General features: G+C 45.4%; 1 protein-coding gene and 1 long non-coding RNA gene across 5 annotated transcripts in view; one reads left to right on the top strand and one right to left on the bottom strand.

Annotated features, from left to right (window-relative positions):
* The window catches only part of MTUS1 (microtubule associated scaffold protein 1), a 1,021,263-nt gene that overhangs the window by 706,821 nt on the left and 293,280 nt on the right, over nucleotides 1-21,162 (bottom strand). For all 4 annotated transcript variants that reach the window (XM_085641999.1, XM_085642001.1, XM_085642000.1 and 1 more), the window contains exon 2: nucleotides 13,384-15,553. In XM_085641999.1, the coding sequence (XP_085498125.1) occupies nucleotides 13,384-15,366 (1,983 nt within the window). In that variant the 5' untranslated portion in view covers nucleotides 15,367-15,553. The remainder of the gene's footprint in view (nucleotides 1-13,383; nucleotides 15,554-21,162) is intronic.
* Nucleotides 1-21,162, top strand: part of LOC146862737 (uncharacterized) — a 33,527-nt gene that overhangs the window by 508 nt on the left and 11,857 nt on the right. Inside the window, exon 2 of the long non-coding RNA XR_014978172.1 lies at nucleotides 368-428. This is a non-coding gene — a long non-coding RNA (uncharacterized LOC146862737). The remainder of the gene's footprint in view (nucleotides 1-367; nucleotides 429-21,162) is intronic.

Raw genomic sequence — 21,162 nt, 5'->3', positions numbered from 1 at the left:
AGATGCCAGCAATTATACAACATAAGCAGTACACCCTTGACAAAGTTAAAAGAGAACATTTTAAGAAGAGCTGAAAAACATGATTGATTTGAGTATTATCACCTTCCTTTTTACAAGAAAGTTAGATGTAATTAAGAGTAGTGTGAAAGATGACTAGAGTTTATTTATATGCCATACCCTGAAGGAGCCTGGAAATGATATTAGTCTGAATTGTATGAATAGCACTATGATAGACTTATAAACATACTTTTAATGAATACCATGATCCATGTGATAAATTAGACATGGACACCGCCTTAATATGTACTGAAAGTAATTGTTTGTATCCACTTTATTTTTTTTGGGGTGCATGACGATTACCCTGTAGAGTGGGCCTCTGACTTAAGCTGGTGCAGAGACAGGTGAGGTCAAGTCCTCGTATTGCATTGGTAAGCATTTCCTGACTGTTCTATACCACTGCATGGATTAAACTAAAAGTAGATTGCAAATATATTGGAGGGACTAGATGTATTGCTACAAGTTGTAACCTTATTGTTTTTCCGATGTCCTATACATCATTTATACACAGAGGATCTGAACATTGACCATGAGGGTATAGTAATAACCCATCAATATCAATGCATTTTGGTTATTGCAGTAGCAAATATTGTTTTTTTGGTGAGGTCCTGAAGAAAGCCAGGGAGAGTTATCCCATTGGCTGAAACATGTCGACCATAGATATAAGCAGTGAATAGTTACAACTGCTGTCTTTCTCCTGCACTGTTTTGAAGTAGGAATGCAATTTGAGAACATAAGTAAGAAGAACACCATCTTTTGTCTCTCTTGCTTATCCTATTTTAACTACACATTTCTTTTTTCTTCTTGCACTGCAATCTTCTAAAATAACGATTTCCATTTATATATTTCTTCCTCTGGTAGGAACTCAACAAGAGGATACAACTCATTCATTATTCCTCTGTGATTGAAGAGGAAAGAAGAAGAGTTGTTTGGTACCCCAGATGATGACACTGGGCACATTAAATTGAAATGATGGGATGCCAATAATCCCGATTGAGTCTTTTCTCTCTTTCACTTTCCATATAAATTTTTATTCTACATCCTGACCTCCTTTGTTTGCACTTTATACATTAGTATAAGTGGCGGTTTGTGACTCTAGAATTACATCTAGAGTTATTTTGTACTGACCACGGATTATTCAATTGTTATGTAATCAATAAGAATAGGGGGATTTAATCCGTTTAAGTCTTTAAATTTTCCCTCAGACTCTATATATTAGTATTTTTTTTTTACCCCCACTTTTTGCCTGGTGCTAAGCAGTTACAGACTAGTTATCTGGGATTCTGATAATAAGGATCTAAGTCGATCTGTTTTCTACCTTAAATGTTTGTCTTCAGTACTTGGGTACATCCCAGATTGGATATTGTAGCACCCTTATCAGTCCCTAGTATATGGTACTAAGGTACCAGGGTATAGGTACCCCAGAGGTCTCCCCATGGGCTGAAGCATGCATTATGCCACCTATGGGAGACCATTCAAAATGGAACTACAGGCCTGTCATTGCAGCCTGTGTAAGCTGGTGCTAGCACCACTTACTAAAGATATAGGTTTCCTATATCTAGGGTCACTGCACTTAAAAGCTACAAGTCACCCCAATAGCAGGCCTTTGCAATCCTGTAGACAGGGTGCTTGGTTCTAAGTGAGAGGGTGCCCCTGCATGAGTAGGACACCCCTACAGCCTACGGAGTCCATTCTCCCAGGTTGTCAGTGAAGCAGCCATATCCCATATAGAGAGGCACCGCACAATTATGCGATGACCATCTCGAAAACAGCTGCAACGAGTCCTATCATGTTTGGTATCAAACATGTTGGAATCATACCCCCACACCGTGAACGATGTGGTAGGTATGATTCCAAGCACTGGAAGAGTCCTCTGTTAGGCTCTCAGAGTTCCCGGTGCCAACCTTCTAGACCCAGACAGCACAAAATGGTTGCTGCGGACCACAGACACATTTCTGCCCTCCTGCTGCTGAACCAAGCTCGAGTAGGGGAAGGCAGAACAATAGGCATCCTGTCACGGGGTGGTGTGACCACCTCCAAGACAGGATTTACCATATTGGGACCGGGTGGGTGCGCTTGCCAGCGCCAATAAGTCTGCATGAGAGGCACATTTGGTATCCCTGTGCATAGTCCAGTTCAAACCAGTCCTGGGAGCCGTTGGCTTCCGCTCTGGCGCGAAACTGGACAAAGGACATGGGAGTAACTTCCCCCCTGGGAGGGTCCCCTAAATCATCCCAACCCTTTTCCTAGGGTACTTAAGTGCTTACCTGGGTGTGGGTGCCTCGATTCGTCATGGGTTAAGATTCAGATCAGACACCACTTCTTCTACCGTCTGGGCACCCTGGACTTCGCTGGACTTCGTTTGAGCCCGACTTAGTCTCTCTTCCAGTCTGCTGCATCGTCTGTGCCTGTGCACCATACAGGAACCTTCCAGGGCCTGTGGGCATCACAGACACCTGAAGGAATCTCCCTTGAAGTGAAGGAGTCACTCCCCTGCAGTCGCAGGCACCCCAACCAAGTAGACCTGTCTGCTGATCCTGAGCTCCACTGGACTCCGTAAGGTTCTGCAACACAGGTGGTTGCTTTCCACAGCTCTCGAGGTCTGCCCTGCCCTCTCACCAAGTTTGAGGCCAGTATCCCTCGTGGGGGTTGCAGTAACTAAACCCCTGTGCACTGCATCAACTTGTAGTTGCAAAGATTTGTTGGCATCCTTCCAAGAAGATCTTCGGGCTCCAAGTAGCCCCAACCTCGAGCACCTCCAGTGACCAGAATCTTCAGCCACACCACATCGTGTGCATTGTGGCCTGCATCTTTTGGTGAGCTGCTTGAGGTGCCCTCGCGACACCTGTGCTTCGGCCTGTGGGTCCATTTGAGGGTCACCTTTTTTTCTTTTGGGCTCCCCTGATTGCTCGGGGCCTGCCCCGACTCCCCTGCTTGTGGCGAGTCCCCTAGACCTTGCTGGTGCCTATGTTGCTCCTTCAATTCCTGCATTGGTTGCATTTGCCAAGGCTTGTTGGTGCTCCCGCCAGACACCGACCCCTCAGCACTCTACATCCTTCGTAGGACAGCTCGTGCATTGGTCCTAGTCTTCCTCAGCATCGCTTAGTCCTTACAGCTGCAGAGCCACGGTCATCGTCACCCATCCTGCAACACCCGAGGGCATTCGTCTTCCAAGTCTCCTGGTCACTCCTGAGTGACAGACTCTGTCCCCTCTGTTTGCAGGTACCTCTCATCTAGAATACACCTTCCGATTCCACTAGATCCTTTCTCCTTCAGCAGCGGCACTTTCCTGAAGTCCTCCAATGGATTCGACGGCGGTTTCCGACACCACTTCACACGTATCTACCCAGCATCCCTGGTGTAGGTAACGTGGTAACTAGGGTATCCACGGGTGGGGTGGCTCACCAACCTTCTGTCTTATACGTGGTTCCTTCAGGGTCCACTGGGGAGGGTCCTTAATCTTTAAAAATCCAACCGTGACTTACACAGAGTTGTACGGAGTAAGCAGTTGTGTTCCCACACAGCAAACGCTCTCCGTGGGGTTCACGTCTACTCACATAGGGCGGTTCCTCGGGTCCCCAGCACATCTACGTCCTCTTGACTTTGTCTTGACCCGAGGAGTGGTTCTTATACCACTTTCTTAGTATATTGTTTGGTCCCATCCCCCTCCAGGGCCCCTCTGTATTTCATGCTATTTACTGTATTTCTATGCAAAGTATTGTGTGAATTGTGCTCATCTCTGTGTAGGAGATATCTAAATGTGTTGGAGAGTATTCTATAACGGATGCATATTTTTATAAATACCTTGTGTGTTTTTTTTCCACCTAATCTATACTATAAGATTGCATTCTGGTAAAACAAGCTGCTTTACACTCCTTCGGGACAGAGCCTGAAGGCTGCTCTCCACAGCTACCACTTAGAGAGCTTCCTAAGGTTGTCTAAGACCTCTTATAACACCATAAGGGTTGTCTGGACTTGTGCAAGGGGCCCACTTGCATAAGTTGACATAATATACCAGGCCAGCTTCTCACATTTATGTTTTGGTTTTCAAAAAATAAATCAAAAGCATTGTCATTTACAATGCCAATAGCTTAAATTTGTGTAAACGCAAGACCTATTGCATTGCAAATGCTTGTTTCCTATTTCTTTACATGTTTTAAGTGGTCGCCCGCCATTTCTTGTCGTTTTCATTACTTTTGTTCCAATCACGTCAACTGCACGGGTGCCCCAATGGCATAAAAAGTAAAGAAATAGAAAAGCACTTTTTTCTAGTTCTTACTTTTGATGCAATCATGGCAATTGTAGCAAAAGTAATTAAAACTAAAGCAAATTGTGGCCGGCCGCTTTTAGCATGTGAAGAAATAGGAAACAAGCGACTTTTGAAACGTGTGCGGTAGGGGTGCAAAGACAAATACTCGAGTAACAGCAAACACGGGAAATACGATCATAATATAAGGGGAAATGTAACATGGGTGGTCCCCACAAAGTAAAAAACACACCCGAAGGCAGGCCAAAGAGCAGCGACTTGTCAATAACAAAGGAAGTAAGAAAGGCAAAAGTAGGAACAGATGGAAAGCCGTGGGTGAGGCCTAACGAACCTGACTTAATACTACAAGCCTGGAAGAGCAGCACATGCCATGGCAAGATGACAGCATTAGACAGAGGAGCGTAAACCTCAAAACAAACAACTCTCTTAAGTGAAACCACTTAAACTCCCCTGCTCCCCACTATAAAGGGAGAGAATTTGGTTGACCTGAACAAACCCCCATGATACCTCACCATCACCCCCTCAGACATTAACGTTAAGAAAAACAGCAATGAAACGAAGAAAAAAATGCAATTCCGTCCTTATAGCACCCCAAAAGTGCAATGACATGTGACAAAATGGTTCAGTGTAATCTTATACAAAAGATTTTAAATTAAACACAAATTAATAAACCAAACTACAAATGCCCCAAAAGGTTGAAATATTTTTTGATACATCAAATCCAAAACTAAATGAACAAAAGTCTATTGGAAAACCCCATTATGATTTGAACAGAAAAACTGGGTCATACTATACCTAACAAAGTATAAGAAATGATCTGGCAGAGAGCCATGAAACTCTCCTGCTCTGCCTCGATCACTCAACTCATCTTGGTCTGTATATAGTCACCTACCACATGATACAAGTCTGACCTACAATGCAATGACCAATGTTGGAAAGGTCTTTACATTTTTACAGGACACCAATGCCACAATCATTCAAGACTTGTAGGTTCCGGAAGAAAAGAAAATTAGGATATGTAAAGACGCATTCTCATTTTTTCTTCCAGAATCTACAAGTCTAGAAAAAGGTTGCCTCCTATTTTTTCCCTTCTCCAGAAGAACTGATTCCAATCAAGGGGAACTTAGGGTAAATTCACAGCCACGCTATTTTAATAACCTGCATTTGTAATGCAATCAGTCTCGCATTTGTGAAAGTTAGAGCTATTGGCGTAGTAAATGACAATGTCTTATTTATTTTTATAGAGTGGATGTTTGGAGTGGAATTTTGTGGGTTGGAATGAAACTGTTAGTTGTGGAATGGTGTGGAGCGGATTTGTGTAGTGGAATTATGTGACATGGTGGTGTGCAGAGTAATTATGTGGATAGTAATTGTCTGGTTTTGAGTGTACTGGAATTATGTACAGTGGAATTGTGTGTGATGTAGTGTAATTATGTGGATGTGTATTTTGTGCTGTGGAGTGGTATAAAGTGGAGTTTAATTATGCAGTGTGCTGTTGAATGTATTACTTCTAGTGTATACCTCTATATGTGCATGTTGTAAATATGTACTCATACATATTATTTGTTATGTCTGTGTATATGTACCGACATGATGGTATACTGTGATGTAGTTTCTATGTGTGTGCATACATTCGTACAACTCTATCCACATGCTTCTGCGCCTTGACAGTAGTAGTGAGCGCTATCGAATTTGACAGCAGAATATATGCGGGCATATTGTGCATGGATGGGCTTGTGTATGTCTGCCGATGCTTCTTTCTGTGCATGTACAGAAGTGTGCTGCATTGCTTCTGTGAGTCCCTACGAATGGTACATGTGGGATCATTTATAGCTGTTTTTATTTTAAGGTCAAGCCTCGGGGCATGCAGTAGTCTAGTATGCTGTAAAAAGCCTTGCCTTCTCTCCACCCGTATTTTTGATTGGCTGGTGTCATTGTCCTTGGTAAATGCTTGCTTCCGATTGATAATGAGGCTTATTAGTCCCTCCTTGTTACCGCCCTGTCGCCATTTGTTACCTCCCATGAGGACTGGATCTTTTACTTGTGGCATTACACGGTCTCCTTCATAAGTCGGTAAGCACAATTTTTTTTTATTTGCAGGGCGGTCCGCTTTCATTTTAGCAGCCGCGCTTGTTTATTTAATTAATTTGCCGCACGTGCCGAAAGGGAGCGTTTCACTAATCCAACAAGCATTTGCAATGTAATAGGTCTCGCATTTACGCGTGTTTGAGATATTGACATTGCAAACAACAATGCCTTTTGTTTTTGTTTTTAAAACCTAAATAAAAGGCATTGTCATACAATGCTAATGGCTTAAACTCACGTAAATGCGAGACCTATTGCATTGCAAATGCTTGTTTTAGAAGTGGCAACTCTTTTAGAGGGAGGGAAGCTGAAAAGCTGCCAAGACTGTGCTCGACTAACTAACCCTGTGCAAACAACTTTCCACAAATGTCTCAGGGAATATCTTCATTCAGACCATTCTCATCACAGGAAGGGCGGAATATCCAGTATTGTTCCTTTCTAAAGAGGACTTGTCTGCTCATGTGTGGATGTGTCTCTATGATTGTCCATTTGAGACTGTCTGGTGCGTGGCCCTTCTCTGCAAAATGTGAACAGAGCTTAGTTTTGAGCTTGTGGCAGCGGATATTGCTACGATGTTCCATGATTCGTGTTTTGGCCATCCTAGTGGTCATGCCTAGATTGCAAGAACATGTCACGGTATAAATGCAGTTAACTGTTTTACAATTTGTGTACCTTTTCTGTACCCATTGAAACGCGGGGATGACTGGATCTCCTTAGTAGGCTCTGTCAGGGTACACACAGTACATGACCCACATGAAAAATTACCCGTCACTGGAGGGGGAGGCCCCATAACGGACGTTGGTCAGCCTGTGTGCAGTGTGGTGGTCTAGTGTGGACAAGGATGTGTTTTAGGTTCCTGGTGCGTTTAAACATGAACCTAGGTGGTGGTAATTTAAGTACCCCTGTTTGCAAAATGCCCCAATGTTTCTATATGATCTTCCTGATTCTGTTGGAGTACGGAGTGAATGTGGTGAGACACGTCAGGGTATCTTCAGTGTTTCTTTAGTTTTGTTCCAGCAGTGCCTCTCTGTTGTTGTTGCAGGCCTGATTTTTTTCTATGTTGATGCTGTGTGGAGGGTAATTGCGTAACCTCCGATTATGTGCCTGTTGGCCATCCTTGATGTCATAATGTCTACAAAAAAATAGAAACTTCATAAAATTCAAAAGTCTGTCCATTTAAAATGGCTGCATGAACTGCATGACTAATTGGAAACTGGTATGACATGTCCCCTTAAGCAGATAAGGATCTCTGGGACTAAACTTGCAGTTCTCATGCCGGTTCTGAACCTGTCAGACACATACATTTAAATTTCACCTTTTTTTCCAACCAGATTTTATTGGTTTTCAAGACCTAGTCCTAGATAATATACATTTACACACTGTTCACTGTTTGTCATAACCAGCACGTATTGCATGTATTACACACAATCATCACCCTCTAGCATGCTTAACGTTACATTTAATTTCACCTTGTGACGCTTTTATATCTTTGTCTAGCTATGCCGTTTAATTTTGAAGCAACCAACCCCCTTAAGTCTAACAAACAGCCATTGCGTAAGTATACAATGACAAAGGCTCACGGTGAGAAGAATCACACAACACGAGTTAAAAGACAACTTCACGAAGAGGTATGAATGCAGGTCTGGGTACTAGAGTGCCGCCATATTTTTAGGGTGATTTTATGCTCTGAATGCTGTTCCTTCCAATAAATATTTACAGTAAAACGGTCATGTGCTTGGTGTAGGCAGTTAATCACCAGGGCCAGACTGGGAACCAAAACCATCCCTGGCAAAATGCTCGGCTGGCCACCCGGGGGTTTGGGGGTGCAGCCGAGCTATTTACCACAGCCGGATCCAGCAGATTTCATTACAGGGGCAGATATTGCAGCTACGCTGCAAAACCGGCCCTGTAACAAAAACGTCTGGCCAGGGGCCCAAAACCGGCCCCCCGGAGGAATGCCCGGTGCCCACCACGGCCAGTCCGGCCCTGTTAATCACTGACAAACACCCTTAAAGCACTTTTACTGGAAGTTCCCTTCAAAATTAAATGAACACCATTTCAAAATGTAAAAAAAAAATCCATAAACGGGCACAAGTTCTAAAATGATCACCTCCTTGAAAGAAATTGATTATCTATCTATAGCCCTTTTTTGGAAGGATAATTGAATACAGTGAAAAAAGCAATGCTTATGGATCATTTTACTAGCACCCCTTTACTGAATACCAGAATGTCATTCATTTGTTTGCTAAGTAACCTTAAATGGGCTACATCATAACTAGGGCTCCCGGTTTTAAGGTATTTATTTTTTTGACATTTCCGTCTGTATTTATCCACATTTATTTTTTGATAATTGTATCTGTATTTATCCATATTTATTTTAAGTTTTGTCACAAAACTGAAGCTCAAACTGGTATATTTCCATATTTATTTAACAGATAAATAAGCACTCATGCTTGAATGCCTTCGGGGTTTCAGTGATATGAAGACCCTCAGAACATAAATCAATGTTCTTATATGAGACCCTGCCAATTTCATTATCAACCATGAGCATATCTACTGCTGTTTAAGACCCTTTACTAAACTTCATTTCTTTTTTAACCCCCTTACCTATCAATCTACATAGCTATTGGCCTGGCAGTCATGGTAGAAAGTATTTAGAATCACTCAAAAAACAACCCAATTTCCATTTTTATCCACATTTAAAAATAAATACAGACAAGGAAATAAACGGTTTTCGGTCTGTATTTATCTGTAAAAATCAGTTAAAACGGAAAACCAGGAGCATTAATCATAACCTAAAAAACTCACAATAAATGCATTGAGAATATTCTCAGGCTATGAAACACTAAAAGACTAATCCAGTATTAGTGGTATAAACAGTTTTTACCCAATAAACACTATCCACCTAATATATATCTTCAGCCATACTATAATAGAATACACTATAATAGAATACAATAGTTTAATAAATGAACAGAAACACCTAAAATATTCTGATCACAACCTTCCCGATTAGAACAGAACGAGTAAACCTCGACACCACCACAAACTCAATATTTCATCAGACTACAGTAGAAAAACTCCAGGACTGGCATCTTCTTCCACAAAGATACAAATGCTGCTTCCAAGAAATGAATAAACCCCCAAGGATACTGCAAATCAGTAGGGTGTTCGCTCCTGCTGCCTGCTCCAACTGGGACCAGACTGCCTGAAACCACTGTAACCTTTCTCAGCTTTTTTTTCTTATTTTTTCCCTGTTGTGCCACTGTTATTGAGCCCATCTGTGTCTTGCTCTAATTCCACCACTGTTTTTATTTTCTCGTGCCTGCCTGTTCCTTTCGCCGCTGCTGCCCCTGCAGCCCCTCCCCCTCCCCCCAGAATTCCCCCCGGTAATTTTCCACCGCACCCGCCTCCCAGCCTCTCCTCCCTCCCACCTCCCCTACTTAATGGCGACCGGTGTGCAGTCGCGCAGAGGGTGCGCTGAATGCTCGCCAAAGGCAAGCCCGTCTGCGCCCGTTCGTGACCAGACCGCGGCCAGCGCCAGGAACCCTGGACCTCCCACTACCCATCACTACGACACCACCACCCTCCTCGCACTCAACCCTGAAAGACTTTGAGAATGCCAACAGGCCTCGCCAAACACGACCCACGGCCAGTTCTCCTGCCTCCACTGCCACCAGACCCTCACCGCCACCCCAGCCTCCAACACCGCCGACGCCAGCACCAGCAACACCCTAATAAGCATCCTCCTCAACGTACGCTCCGTACACAAACACGCCATGGAAATCTGGAACCTACTCGACTCTCTCTCGCCCGACATCGCCTTCTTCACAGAGACCTGGACCAACGCATCCTCCGCCCCCGACATCAGCACCTCCATCCCAGACGGATACAAGATTCAGAGGAAAGACCGCCCCAACCACCAAGGAGGGCGCCTCGCCATCGCCCACAAGAGCACCCTCCGCCTCACAACCTCCAGCGAAACCTTCCCCTCCACCGAGCACCTGCACTTCCAGATCACCCCCAAAGCCACACTCTAAGGAACCCTCGTCTACAGACCCCCCGGCCCCCGAACACCCTTCAAAACCCTCGCCAACTCCAAGGAACTTTTCAGTGTCATTCAAGAACTCACCAACCCACGCAGCGAAGCCACAGACCTCACCCCATCCCAAGATCTCTGCGACAAGCTTGGAACCCATTTCATCTCAAGATCAAAAACCTCTACGACAACTTCATTGACCATCCACCAGGCGCCACAGACTGCCCCCCGCCCCCAGAAACACCAGCCAGCCCACCATCTCCAACTGGACACTGATCACGGCCGAAGACACCGCCTCAACCATGAAAAGCATCCACTTGGGGCCCCAACCGACCCTTGCCCCCCTCACATCTACCACAGAGCCGCGGCCGCCATCACACCCGAACTACAACGCACCATCAACATCACCATCAAAACAGGCACCTTCCCAGATGACTGGAAGAGCACAGAAGTCAGACCTGTGATCAAGAAGCCCACAGCTGACCCCACCGATCAAGAACTAACGGCCCATCTCGCTCCTCCCCTTCGCAGCCAAAGTTGCAGAGAAAATAGTCAACAGGAAACTGTCACGATTCATTGAAGAGAACGCAGTCCTCGACCCATCCTAATCCAGATTCCGAAGCAACCATAGCACAGAGACCGCCCTACTCGCCGCCACAGATGACATCCACACCCTCCTGGACCAAGGCCACTCCGCAGCCCTCATCCTACTCGACCTATCAGCGCCCTTCAACACCGTCTTCCACCGCACACTAGTCGCTAGACTACACGACGCAGGCATACAAGGAACAGCCCTAGACTGGATCCGATCATTCCTCACCGGAAGAAGCCAAAGGATCAGACTCCCACCCTTCCTCTCCGACCCCACGAAAATCACCTGCTGAGTCCCACAGGGTTCACCCTGAGCCCCACCCTCTTCAACATCTACATGGCCCCACTCGCAGCCATCGTCCAACAACACGGCCTCAACATCGTATCCTACCCCGACAACACCCAGCTCATCTTCTCACTCACCAAAGACCCAACCACTGCCAAACTCACCTTCCAGAAAGGAATGCAAGACGTCGCAATCTGGATGACCAACAGCTACCTGAAGCTCAACGCCGCGTAGACAGAAGTCCTCGTCCTCGGTACCACCCCTTCTGCATGGGACAGCACCTGGTGGTCTACCGCCCTCAGAAGCCCACCTACCCCCTCAGGCCACGCCAAGAACCTCGGCATCGAACTCGACTCATCACTCACCATGAACCGACAGGTCAACGCCGTTACCTCCAGCTACTTCAACACCCTCCGCAAGACCATCAAGTGGATCCCTCCTGAGTCAAGGAAGACAGTCACCCACGCACTCATCACCAGCAGACTGGACTACAGAAACGCACTCTACGTAGGCATCAACAAGTCCCTACTCCGCAAACTCCAGACAATACATAACACCGTCGCCAGACTTGTCCTCGGCATCCCCAGACACGAACACATCAGTCAACACTTACGAAGTGTCCACTGGCTCCCTGTGGAGAAAAGAGTCACTTTCAAAATCCTCACTCACGCCTACAAATGCCTACACAACAACGGACCCAAATACCTCAACAACAGAATCCACTTCCACGTACCCAAAATAAACCTCCGATTTTCCAACCTCGCACTGGCCGAAATCCAGCGCATCTACAGAGCCAGAGCAGGCGGAAGATCCTTCTCTCACATTGCATCCAAGACCTGGAACGAGCTACCGGCAGACATCAGACGCGCCCCTTCCCTGAACACCTTCAGGAAGACGCTAAAGACCTGGCTCTTCGGATAAACAGATCTGCGACTCCCCCCACCGCCCCAACGCCTTAAGACCCTCACGGGTGAGTAGCACGCTTACAATTCCCTGATTTATTGATTGTGACAAATCATTGTAGATACGGCACTAACTTTGTATGTGAAATCCTAAGGTGGGTTTTAATTCTCATACAGTCATTCTAGAATCAACTGCCTTGAGGGACCACTTAGGATGTACTGTAAATAAAGTTGTATGAAGGTTCTTGTCAATACCTGGCTTCAGCCTCTCAGGCCGTTTGAAAGTTGTGTCCTATATGCTGGAGAAAATAGCTCAACTGGTGATGTAGATTACCTTTACCCTACAGAACAATGGCAGAAGGGGAAAAGGCCTTCACAACGCAAGCTGAGATACGCGTGCTGTTTCCCTGCAAGCAGAACCACGCTTGTCTTAACCACACATATGCATTTACCACGCATATGCGTGGTTAAGACAGAGCGTGGTCTAGACGCATGGATGGGCAGGCAGAGGAAGGCTTAGAAGATGTGGACATGGTCTGGTAAGTGGGGCTGGGTTCGGGTTTTGGGGTAGTTGGGAGGTAGGTTTTAGGGGTGGGGTAGTTTTTAGGGCTCAGAGTTGTTTTGGGCGCTCGGAGAGTAGGGGTTGTTTTTAGGGCTGGTCGTGGTTGTTTTTAGGGCTCTGAGGGGCGGGGTGCAGGTTGTTTTTAGAGCTCGGTGATTGGGGTTGTTTTTAGGGTTAAGGGCTGGGGGACGCTATGGTGTGCTCTTTACCACACATATCCCTTTACCAGTCATGCCTTTACCACGAAATTGTGAGGTAAAGGCATGCAAGATAAAGAAATGCATTTTTTAGATGCATTCGTTGCTCGGGCAGTATTGTAGAGGCACGTGTGGTTTAGCCATGCGTGCCTCTGTCATACAACGTGGCAGAAGAACCCCCCTCCCACTTCGCGCAAACACCTGGAAGACGCAAGGTCATGTAGCTTTAAACTCAAGGTGTCAAGAACGAACAATGGGTCACTGAACACTTAATGAAGGTTAACCTATTAAAAAGTGCCAGCTGGTCCTTTTTATGAACACATTTTATACAGCACTGCTTTACACAACTCGTTCCCAACAAGTGAACACATTTACCAGTTTAAATATTTTAGCTTACCATTTTAGATGCAACAAATTCAGAGGAATCGCCGCATTTCAATTCCTTCACCGCTCCAAGACTTTCCATTTGCGGCGCCAGGTTTCCACCGCCTTCATTCTTTCCAACTCCCACTTGTTTCAGTGTCATAATGTTTGGCTTTGGGGGCAGTTTTGGTTTCTCCGTTTTACTTTCTGATACTTTCAAGCTCTGAACACATGCTGTACCAGCAGCAGCAGCAGCAGCAGAGGCGCATGCTGAATTGGAAGAGCTGGCGGGTTCACCATTACCACGATTTGGTTTCAAAGCAGCGGCTGTTCTTGGCGCCTTACTCAGTAAATGTTTGGAAAAGACTGCTAAGTGCACATCTTGGCTAGAGGAGGGCTGCTTATTAAGTGCTTGCTGCTGGGGCTTAACCATGGCTAGTTCGGATTTTGAATCTTGATCTACAGCAGGTCTCTTCCCCAGCCTTGTACTACAAGAGGGGTCCCTAGGCGATGTAACTGGGGACGATGCAGCAGACACTGACGAAGAGGATCTTGGAGAAATGTTTGATGCAACAACGTCTTTTGAAAGAAATATAGGCCGTGTCATTACTTTTGGCTTAACATGCTTGTAATTAGGCTTGGGGAAAGTAAGGATGTCTGTTTTTTTAGTCTTGTTGGTAGGTGTCACAAAGGGATTTTTAGATTTTGATGCAAAGTTTCCATGACCTGCTTTAACACTCTCTGCTGAAGTTTCCGTCATTTCTTCTATTCCAGAAACGAAGAATGGCATATTTTTCGATTCTGGTCTGGGAGTAGACGTACAGGTTCCTGCTGAGCTGGGACTGCCAATCAAAAAAGTATCATCAGGATTATGGCTAGAAGATGCTAATCGTGTACGAGGGGTACCACACTGTACAGATTCAGGTGCCGTACACTTACTTTTGCTTTCTACAACAAGTCGTTCCTTTTTTGATGCTTCTAGAGTGAAGGGGGTTTCATTCTTGGGTGCATCACATTCCATGTGATGATCGTCATTTTTGTCTGGCGCACCACGCTGAGCAAGTGCAAAGCCCCAGTGCCGTTCGTCTGCTACTCTTCTGGTTTGCATTGGTCTTTTGGTCTCAGCACTTGGAGGTGGAACGTCTATGCACTCCATATCTTCAGTCAAACAATTGCTTGCACCTTTGTCAACACATGGTAGTTCAATTGACGGCATCGGTAATGCTGAACATGCCTCGTTTGAGTCGTTTGGGGCCTCGGAAGATTCCAAAACAGATGTGCTTTGAGGTTTTTCAGTGCAACTTGAATTAAAACTATCGGTTCTCATATGCATTTCATCACAAAATACAGATGGAAACGTGGGTAAACTCGAGGAGAAACTATCCTCATTAATGACCAGCATTGGTTCTAGGGTTTCAGATTCAGGCGGCTTCCACACATGAGTTCTATCCACTTCCATATGGATGCAGCCAGCCTCTTCGCGTTCAATGTCTTTACATTCAAAGGGGAGGCCCAACGTGTGCTTGTCAAAGGCTTGAACATTCGAAGTGTGGACATAAGGCACAGATTCAATAACACTTTCAGTGGAAATATTTGGAAGGCTTGTGGTGTCTCCCAGGCACGCTGGTCCCTTTAAGTTGGATCGTGAACTATTCGTGCATGTCGGACTACTTGAGGAAGCTGTGCAAGGTGGGTCAATTTTCTCTGAAAGAACATTCTTACATGTAGAATCAATCGCTTCCTCCAGCTCAAGAGACCCAGTGTGGGGACGATGACTACCTTCTGTGTCCCCTTCATTCTCATAACACAGGTTAGGGTCCAGCCCTGCTGTACTCTCAGAGTCCACATTCTCATTCAATCCAGCGCCAAAATGTCCCCTGGAAGGCCCCCTTGTGCTATAGGTTACCTTATTAGCATTCTTATCAGCCAGAAAGGAAGTCAACTGCAATCCATAACTTCCTTTTACTTCTGAATTCTCAACGCTCATCTTGCTAGTTGCTTTGTCGCTGGTGAGCATGCCATTACATTATAACTTAAAGTGAAATTACAGAAAGTAAATTTTTCATCTTCCAAATGCAGAACAAATAAAAATTCCCAAAAATACACAAGCTTCATTACAATCATGCTCCATGTCTTGCGTCTGTATTCCTCGCAAACTGCATCCACTGTTGGAAAACACAATCCAAATGGTGCAGTGTGAAATCCTAGAAAAAGGGAGAAAAAAATGATATGAATAAAATTGATATCTGTACACGCTAGGTAATGCAAACAAATATTTCAATTTCCCCGTACAACTGCATAGCACTGAAATCATTGCTCTGACGGTAATCCCTCTAGCTCCTGTATATCCTGTTTGTGCCGACAGGTGGGTGAGATACTGTGGAATACACCTCGGGCCACAGTTCTGTGGCTGTATAGTACTACCCAATCCTTGCTGCTCCTTCTACATTATATATGTCAGGATTGTGTGGAGGGAAGTTGCACATTATATCAGGTTGCAAATGAGCAGCCTGCAGGTGTCATGTGGAGCTCAAGTATGAGCCAGAAAAGCCTGAATGAGATTTGAAAGACCTTATGTCATGTTGTGCTGGTCTCATAATTACACAAGTAATGCCCATTGTGTTACTGAAAACGCACAATTTCCAGTTGGGTGTGCAGATCGAGGGTAAACAGAGGGTGTTTGGCAAACATGAAGGCATGCAGAGTGGGAATTAGTGTTGGCTAAAATGGTGCGCAGCAGGATTTTGCAGGCATGCAGTAGATGACCCAGCACCCTCAACCACCGATGTGAACTCGCTGTGGAGTTGACGGGGTGCAGCTTTTGATACCACAGATTGTATCTAAGCGAGTGTGAGACTGACCAATGGGGTTTCAAACATAGGCATGTGCTGTGGCTGTGTGCATTCACATGTATTATGGGAATGTGCACCTGTTGTAGGGTGTGCAAGTGTGTAACCCTACTGTAATCTACCGGCAATAAGATTTTAGTTTCTAAAAGTGCACTTTCGTAGGAGGCAAGGCTCAACCTTTCTCAAACAGTAAGGGATCACTAAGCACTCAATAAATACCCAACAAGTGGCTTTAATCAACTGTCAGCTTACTATCTTTTCAAAGTACGATTGTGAACACGGTTTATGCCTACAGGAGTATGGTGCAATAAGCACTGGTCAGAATTACAAGTGACTACCATAACCGGGTTTGAAATAAAAATAGCAAGGACTGCCCGGATCTGCTACAGTGGCAATGAGAAAAGGCATCAACACTGTGTGGCACCAGCTCTCTCAGGCCCAAAGGCTCGCTTTTAGGTGTTCAAGTACAACCACCACCAGTTGTTAAATGCCTTTTTGCAGCTCAAGTCTAAAACGGGAGTTAAGACATTGAAGACCAAGTTACTTACCTTCAATAAACCCAGATTCCTCGCCCAGAGGCTCCAGATTGGATCGTTGAGCTTTTTTTCCATCATTGCCCCCACATGCCAACTGGTGGCAAAGTGCAGCACCGAATCCGCTTCATCCAGTCCCGGAAGTGACATAAAAGCCGCATATACACGCCACCCATGAGCTCCAACGTCAGTTTTCTTGACTGCCACGCCATCGGAATCAAGGACCAATAGTTGAATAATGTGACAGTGTGCAGAACTCTAGACTATGACCTTTTTATAGTTGGGGAAAAAAACAGACCATTCCACATAGCGGGGAGGTGGGAGGCCAGTGAGGAATCTGCTGTTAGATACAGTATCCACCATAAATAGTGTTACCAAAAGTAAGTAACTTGTTCTTCTAATGGATACTTCCAAATGCAGAATACTCACCTTGTGAATAGATACCAAAGCAGTTCCGCACAAGGTGGGGAATCTGTGGATTGGTGTAAACCAAAAAGCCCTGCAGTGCCAAAAGTGTAAAGTGTCGCTCCGGCTGGACTAGTCTATCAAGGTAGTAGTGTTCCGTTAAAATGCGAGTTTACGCGCATGTTGCGACCAGTCAAATGATCAGGTACTCCGCATTCCAAAGCAGTGGTAGCAGCCTTGGTTTTATGCGAATTAGCCCTCAAACCAGTACGGCGGCTGCTTTTTGGATTATGCATAGTATATCTTAATAAAAAGTGCTATCCAGCTCGATATGTTCCTTTTCTGCCCATCCTTACCTTACTTTGCCCCAGAGAATCCTACAAAGAGCTTATCATACAGTAGATGGTCCTTGACAGGATGGATGTAAAAAAAAAAAAAAACCCTCACGTGTCTTTTGGGGTTCAAATGGAATCTCTCCTATTCTTACAAAGGCAAAGGCGAAGCAAGGAACACCAAATGTATATTGGATCATCCGACTTGAAAGGGAGTCTCAACCTTTGGCAGAAATGCCGCTCTGATTCTAAACCCCAGTTTGTCCAGGAAAACAAATGAATGGATGCTGAACAGTAAGCTTGCAGTTCACTCATGCGGCGCACTGATGTTATCGGAATGAGAAACTGGTTTAGGAGTCAGAAGATGCAAAGGAGAGATGTGCATCGACTCAAATGGGAATAAGGAATTCGAGAATGAAATTACATCCCACTGTAGCATCCCAAAAGGTTTGGGTAGGAATCTATGAACTAAATCTCTAAGCAAACTCGTCACTAGAGGTGATTTAACAAGGACAATTAATTTGGCAAACACAAAAAAGAAGAAAAAGCCACCAAATAACCTTAGAGTTCCCACAGCAAGTCCTTAATTGGATAAAGGCAGCAAAAAGCAAAACATCTGATAACTTTGCTTGAAATGGTTCTGTATGGAGAGAGCTACACCAGGCGGTAAACTTATAACAGCATCTGGCGTAAACCAGTTTTGTAGATGGATGCCTAGGCGCTAGAATGACATCCACTATGGAATGAAGGTCAAATGCGGTCAACTGTAAATACTCAATCTTGACACATGGAGGTGTGGATTGAGCAGGTGCAGGATCCTGCCATGCTGCTGTGACAGAAGATCCTCCCGAAGCCGCAGCCTGATCACACAGCTGTTAATGACATGAAGTTCTGGGTACCACTCTTTCATAACCCAACCCAGAGTCACTAGGATGACTTCGGCCCATTCATTATTTTCAGAATCGGGGCAGAAGAGGTTAAGATGGGAAGGCATTCAGGAGTTCCAATCTCCACTCTAGGCGGAATGCATCTCCTGGGAACTCCAGTGCAAGTTGTGTGTTCTCTGCAGTGGCAAAGCGTTCGATGCAGGGTTCTGCCCCCTACTGGAAGACGCCCTTCGCCACCGCTGGGTTCAACTACCATTTGTGATCTGCTATGCGTCAATGATCTAGTTAGTCTTCCCTAACATTTAAATACCCCACCTGGTGGTTCATGGCAAGGGAAATTCACTGACGGCTCAGGCTGATACAGAGCCGCAGAGCCCCCTGGCACAGGAATCAAGACACCACTATACCATGCTTGCTGTAGTATCACATGGAGGTGTTCTCCCCGAGAACCTAAACCAGCCTTTCTTGGTGGTCAGTGGGAAGGCCTTCAACACCAAGCAAATAGACCACAAATCCAACATATTGATGCAGAGGCAAGTCACTCCAAACCCCCTCCCCTACCAATCCGAGCAGAGACCCATCCATTACCACAGTCAGATCTGGGTGGGGTTGGGAGAGGGGTCTTGTGCCGGACCAATTACCATCATTGCAGGTCAAGAAGCCACCACTGCAGGGTTTCTTGAAGTCTCACCCGAAACATGAAAATAATCATACGTTTGTTTGGTGCCAAGTCTACTGAGACCTCAGATCCCACAGCAGAGCCTGTCTGTGTAATCTGGGGTACTCAACAAATAGTATGGAGGAGGCTAAGAAGTCTCACAGCCACTCTCACTGAGAAACAGCACCAAGGCTGAAACATTTGGGTCATAGTTCAAATGTCCTGGACTCGCTGAACCGGAGGCAAGACTCAAAACTACACCATATCCAGAAAGACTACGATGAACAGAAGCCTCTACGAAGATGTCTGGTGTTACTTTGTCAAGTTGATCGAGATCCCCAAAGATCTTAAGAGATCCACCATTATCTGAAGATGGTTCACAACAGACTATGGCGAGCTCACCTTCAACAACCAGTCGTCGAGGTAAGGTACGATTTGGATACCCAACATACAAAGGTGCGCGGCGACCACAATGATCACTTTGGTGAACACCTGAGGGGCACTGGTGATGTCAAAAGGGAGGACAGAAAACTGAAAATACTTGTAGCCCACTCGCAGGGAAGGCCTGATGGACTGCAGTACTGGGATATGAAAGTAGGCTTGCTGCAGGTTCAGCGCTATTATCCAGTCTCTTTCATCCAGGGCAGATAGAAACTCCGCCAATGTAAGTATTCCGAGTATGTCCTTTTTCAGGCAGAAACAGGAAGCGAAGATCTAACATGGGATGAAAGCCTCCATCCTTCTTCAGCACGAGGAAGTAAAGGGAGAAACATCCAGCTCCTACTTCTGGTGCTAGCAATACCTTTATGCCTCCTTTGTCCAAAAAAGCATGGGCTTCCTCCCACAGAATGGAATGGCCTTCTGAAATCCACTGATGTGTGTGGGATATGGAGCAGGTCTAACAGGAATGGCAGAATGGTGGAGATAATATATATATATATATATATATATATATATATATATATATATATATATATATATATTATTATCTACTGGCGGCCGCCAGTAGATAGTTATAGTTAGGACCCTGTTTCCATAGGAAATCCGCAACATTCTATTTGGAATAACTTTGGCGCCGGTCGACGAATCCTCGCGAACTTTTCAAAATAGGTGGGGCGCTACGCTCCGCTCCTACCCTGAAAGTCTCGGGGGGATTCGTCAAGCGGGGGCTGAGATAAAAGGGGGGTCCCAAAACCCGTTTTTCCCATGCATTTTTCCATAGGACCTTTAGACACAGCTACAGCCCGAACGGCTGAACAGAGTTACTTGAAATTTGGCAGAGAGGTAGTCCTCAGGTCAAGGAAGTGCCTTTTGTAGGTCTGGTGTAAATCTGTTCAGTAGTTCCTGAGAAAACAGCATTTAAATCAATATATATATCTGAGCCAGCTTACGGTGCGCTTACCGTGCGCTTACGGTAAGCTTACCGTACGCGTACGGTGCCGTGCGCGAGCGCGATTCTGATTGGCTGTTAGATCTTAGTAAACATTCGAATCGTTCGAAACCAGGAAGCGGTGTCCGCCATTTTCTCTCTCGCACTCTGAGATGGGGAGGAAAAACTAAGGCAAAAAACACAAGTAAAGCGCCTGTTTAGACAGCTCCTAACCACCTAGCCTCAATGAATGTGTCCCCAAAGAACCCCCAAGGACAAAAATTCATTTTTATTTTTTTACGAAAAATCGCCGATTACGCTTACCGTACGCGTACGGTAACAAAAATTAAAAAAAAATAATTATCCACACTCACCCCACCCCGTGTGCTAATGGTTCCCGCAGGGCACCATTTGCGCATGGCATAAATATAAGTTCTAAAAGTTTAAACGATTACCTTTCACAACGAAGCGCATAATATGTCCTCCATGTGCGCACGGTGCGCGAAGCGCATCGTGCGTACATGGCCCATCCACGGCACTAACTGCGTAAAGTGGGCGCGCGGTGCGCGAACCGCCCCGCGCGCTCACTGTGCGCGCACGGTGCGCAAAGCGCACCGTGCACGCACGGAACGAACTGCGTTAAGTGGGCGCGCACGCCACGAATGGCGTAAAGTAACTTAGCATTTAAAAAAACGTACAAATTCACTGAAAAAACCATAGGTTTCACACACGTTATAGTTGGGAATTAGCATTTAAAAAACCTTGCAAATTCAGTGAAAA

This window comes from Triturus cristatus, chromosome 2_2, assembly GCF_964204655.1.
Source record: "Triturus cristatus chromosome 2_2, aTriCri1.1, whole genome shotgun sequence".
Taxonomy (NCBI): domain Eukaryota; kingdom Metazoa; phylum Chordata; class Amphibia; order Caudata; family Salamandridae; genus Triturus; species Triturus cristatus.
The sequence above is the reverse complement of the archived record's forward strand: the minus strand, read 5'-3'. Positions and strand labels throughout refer to the sequence as shown.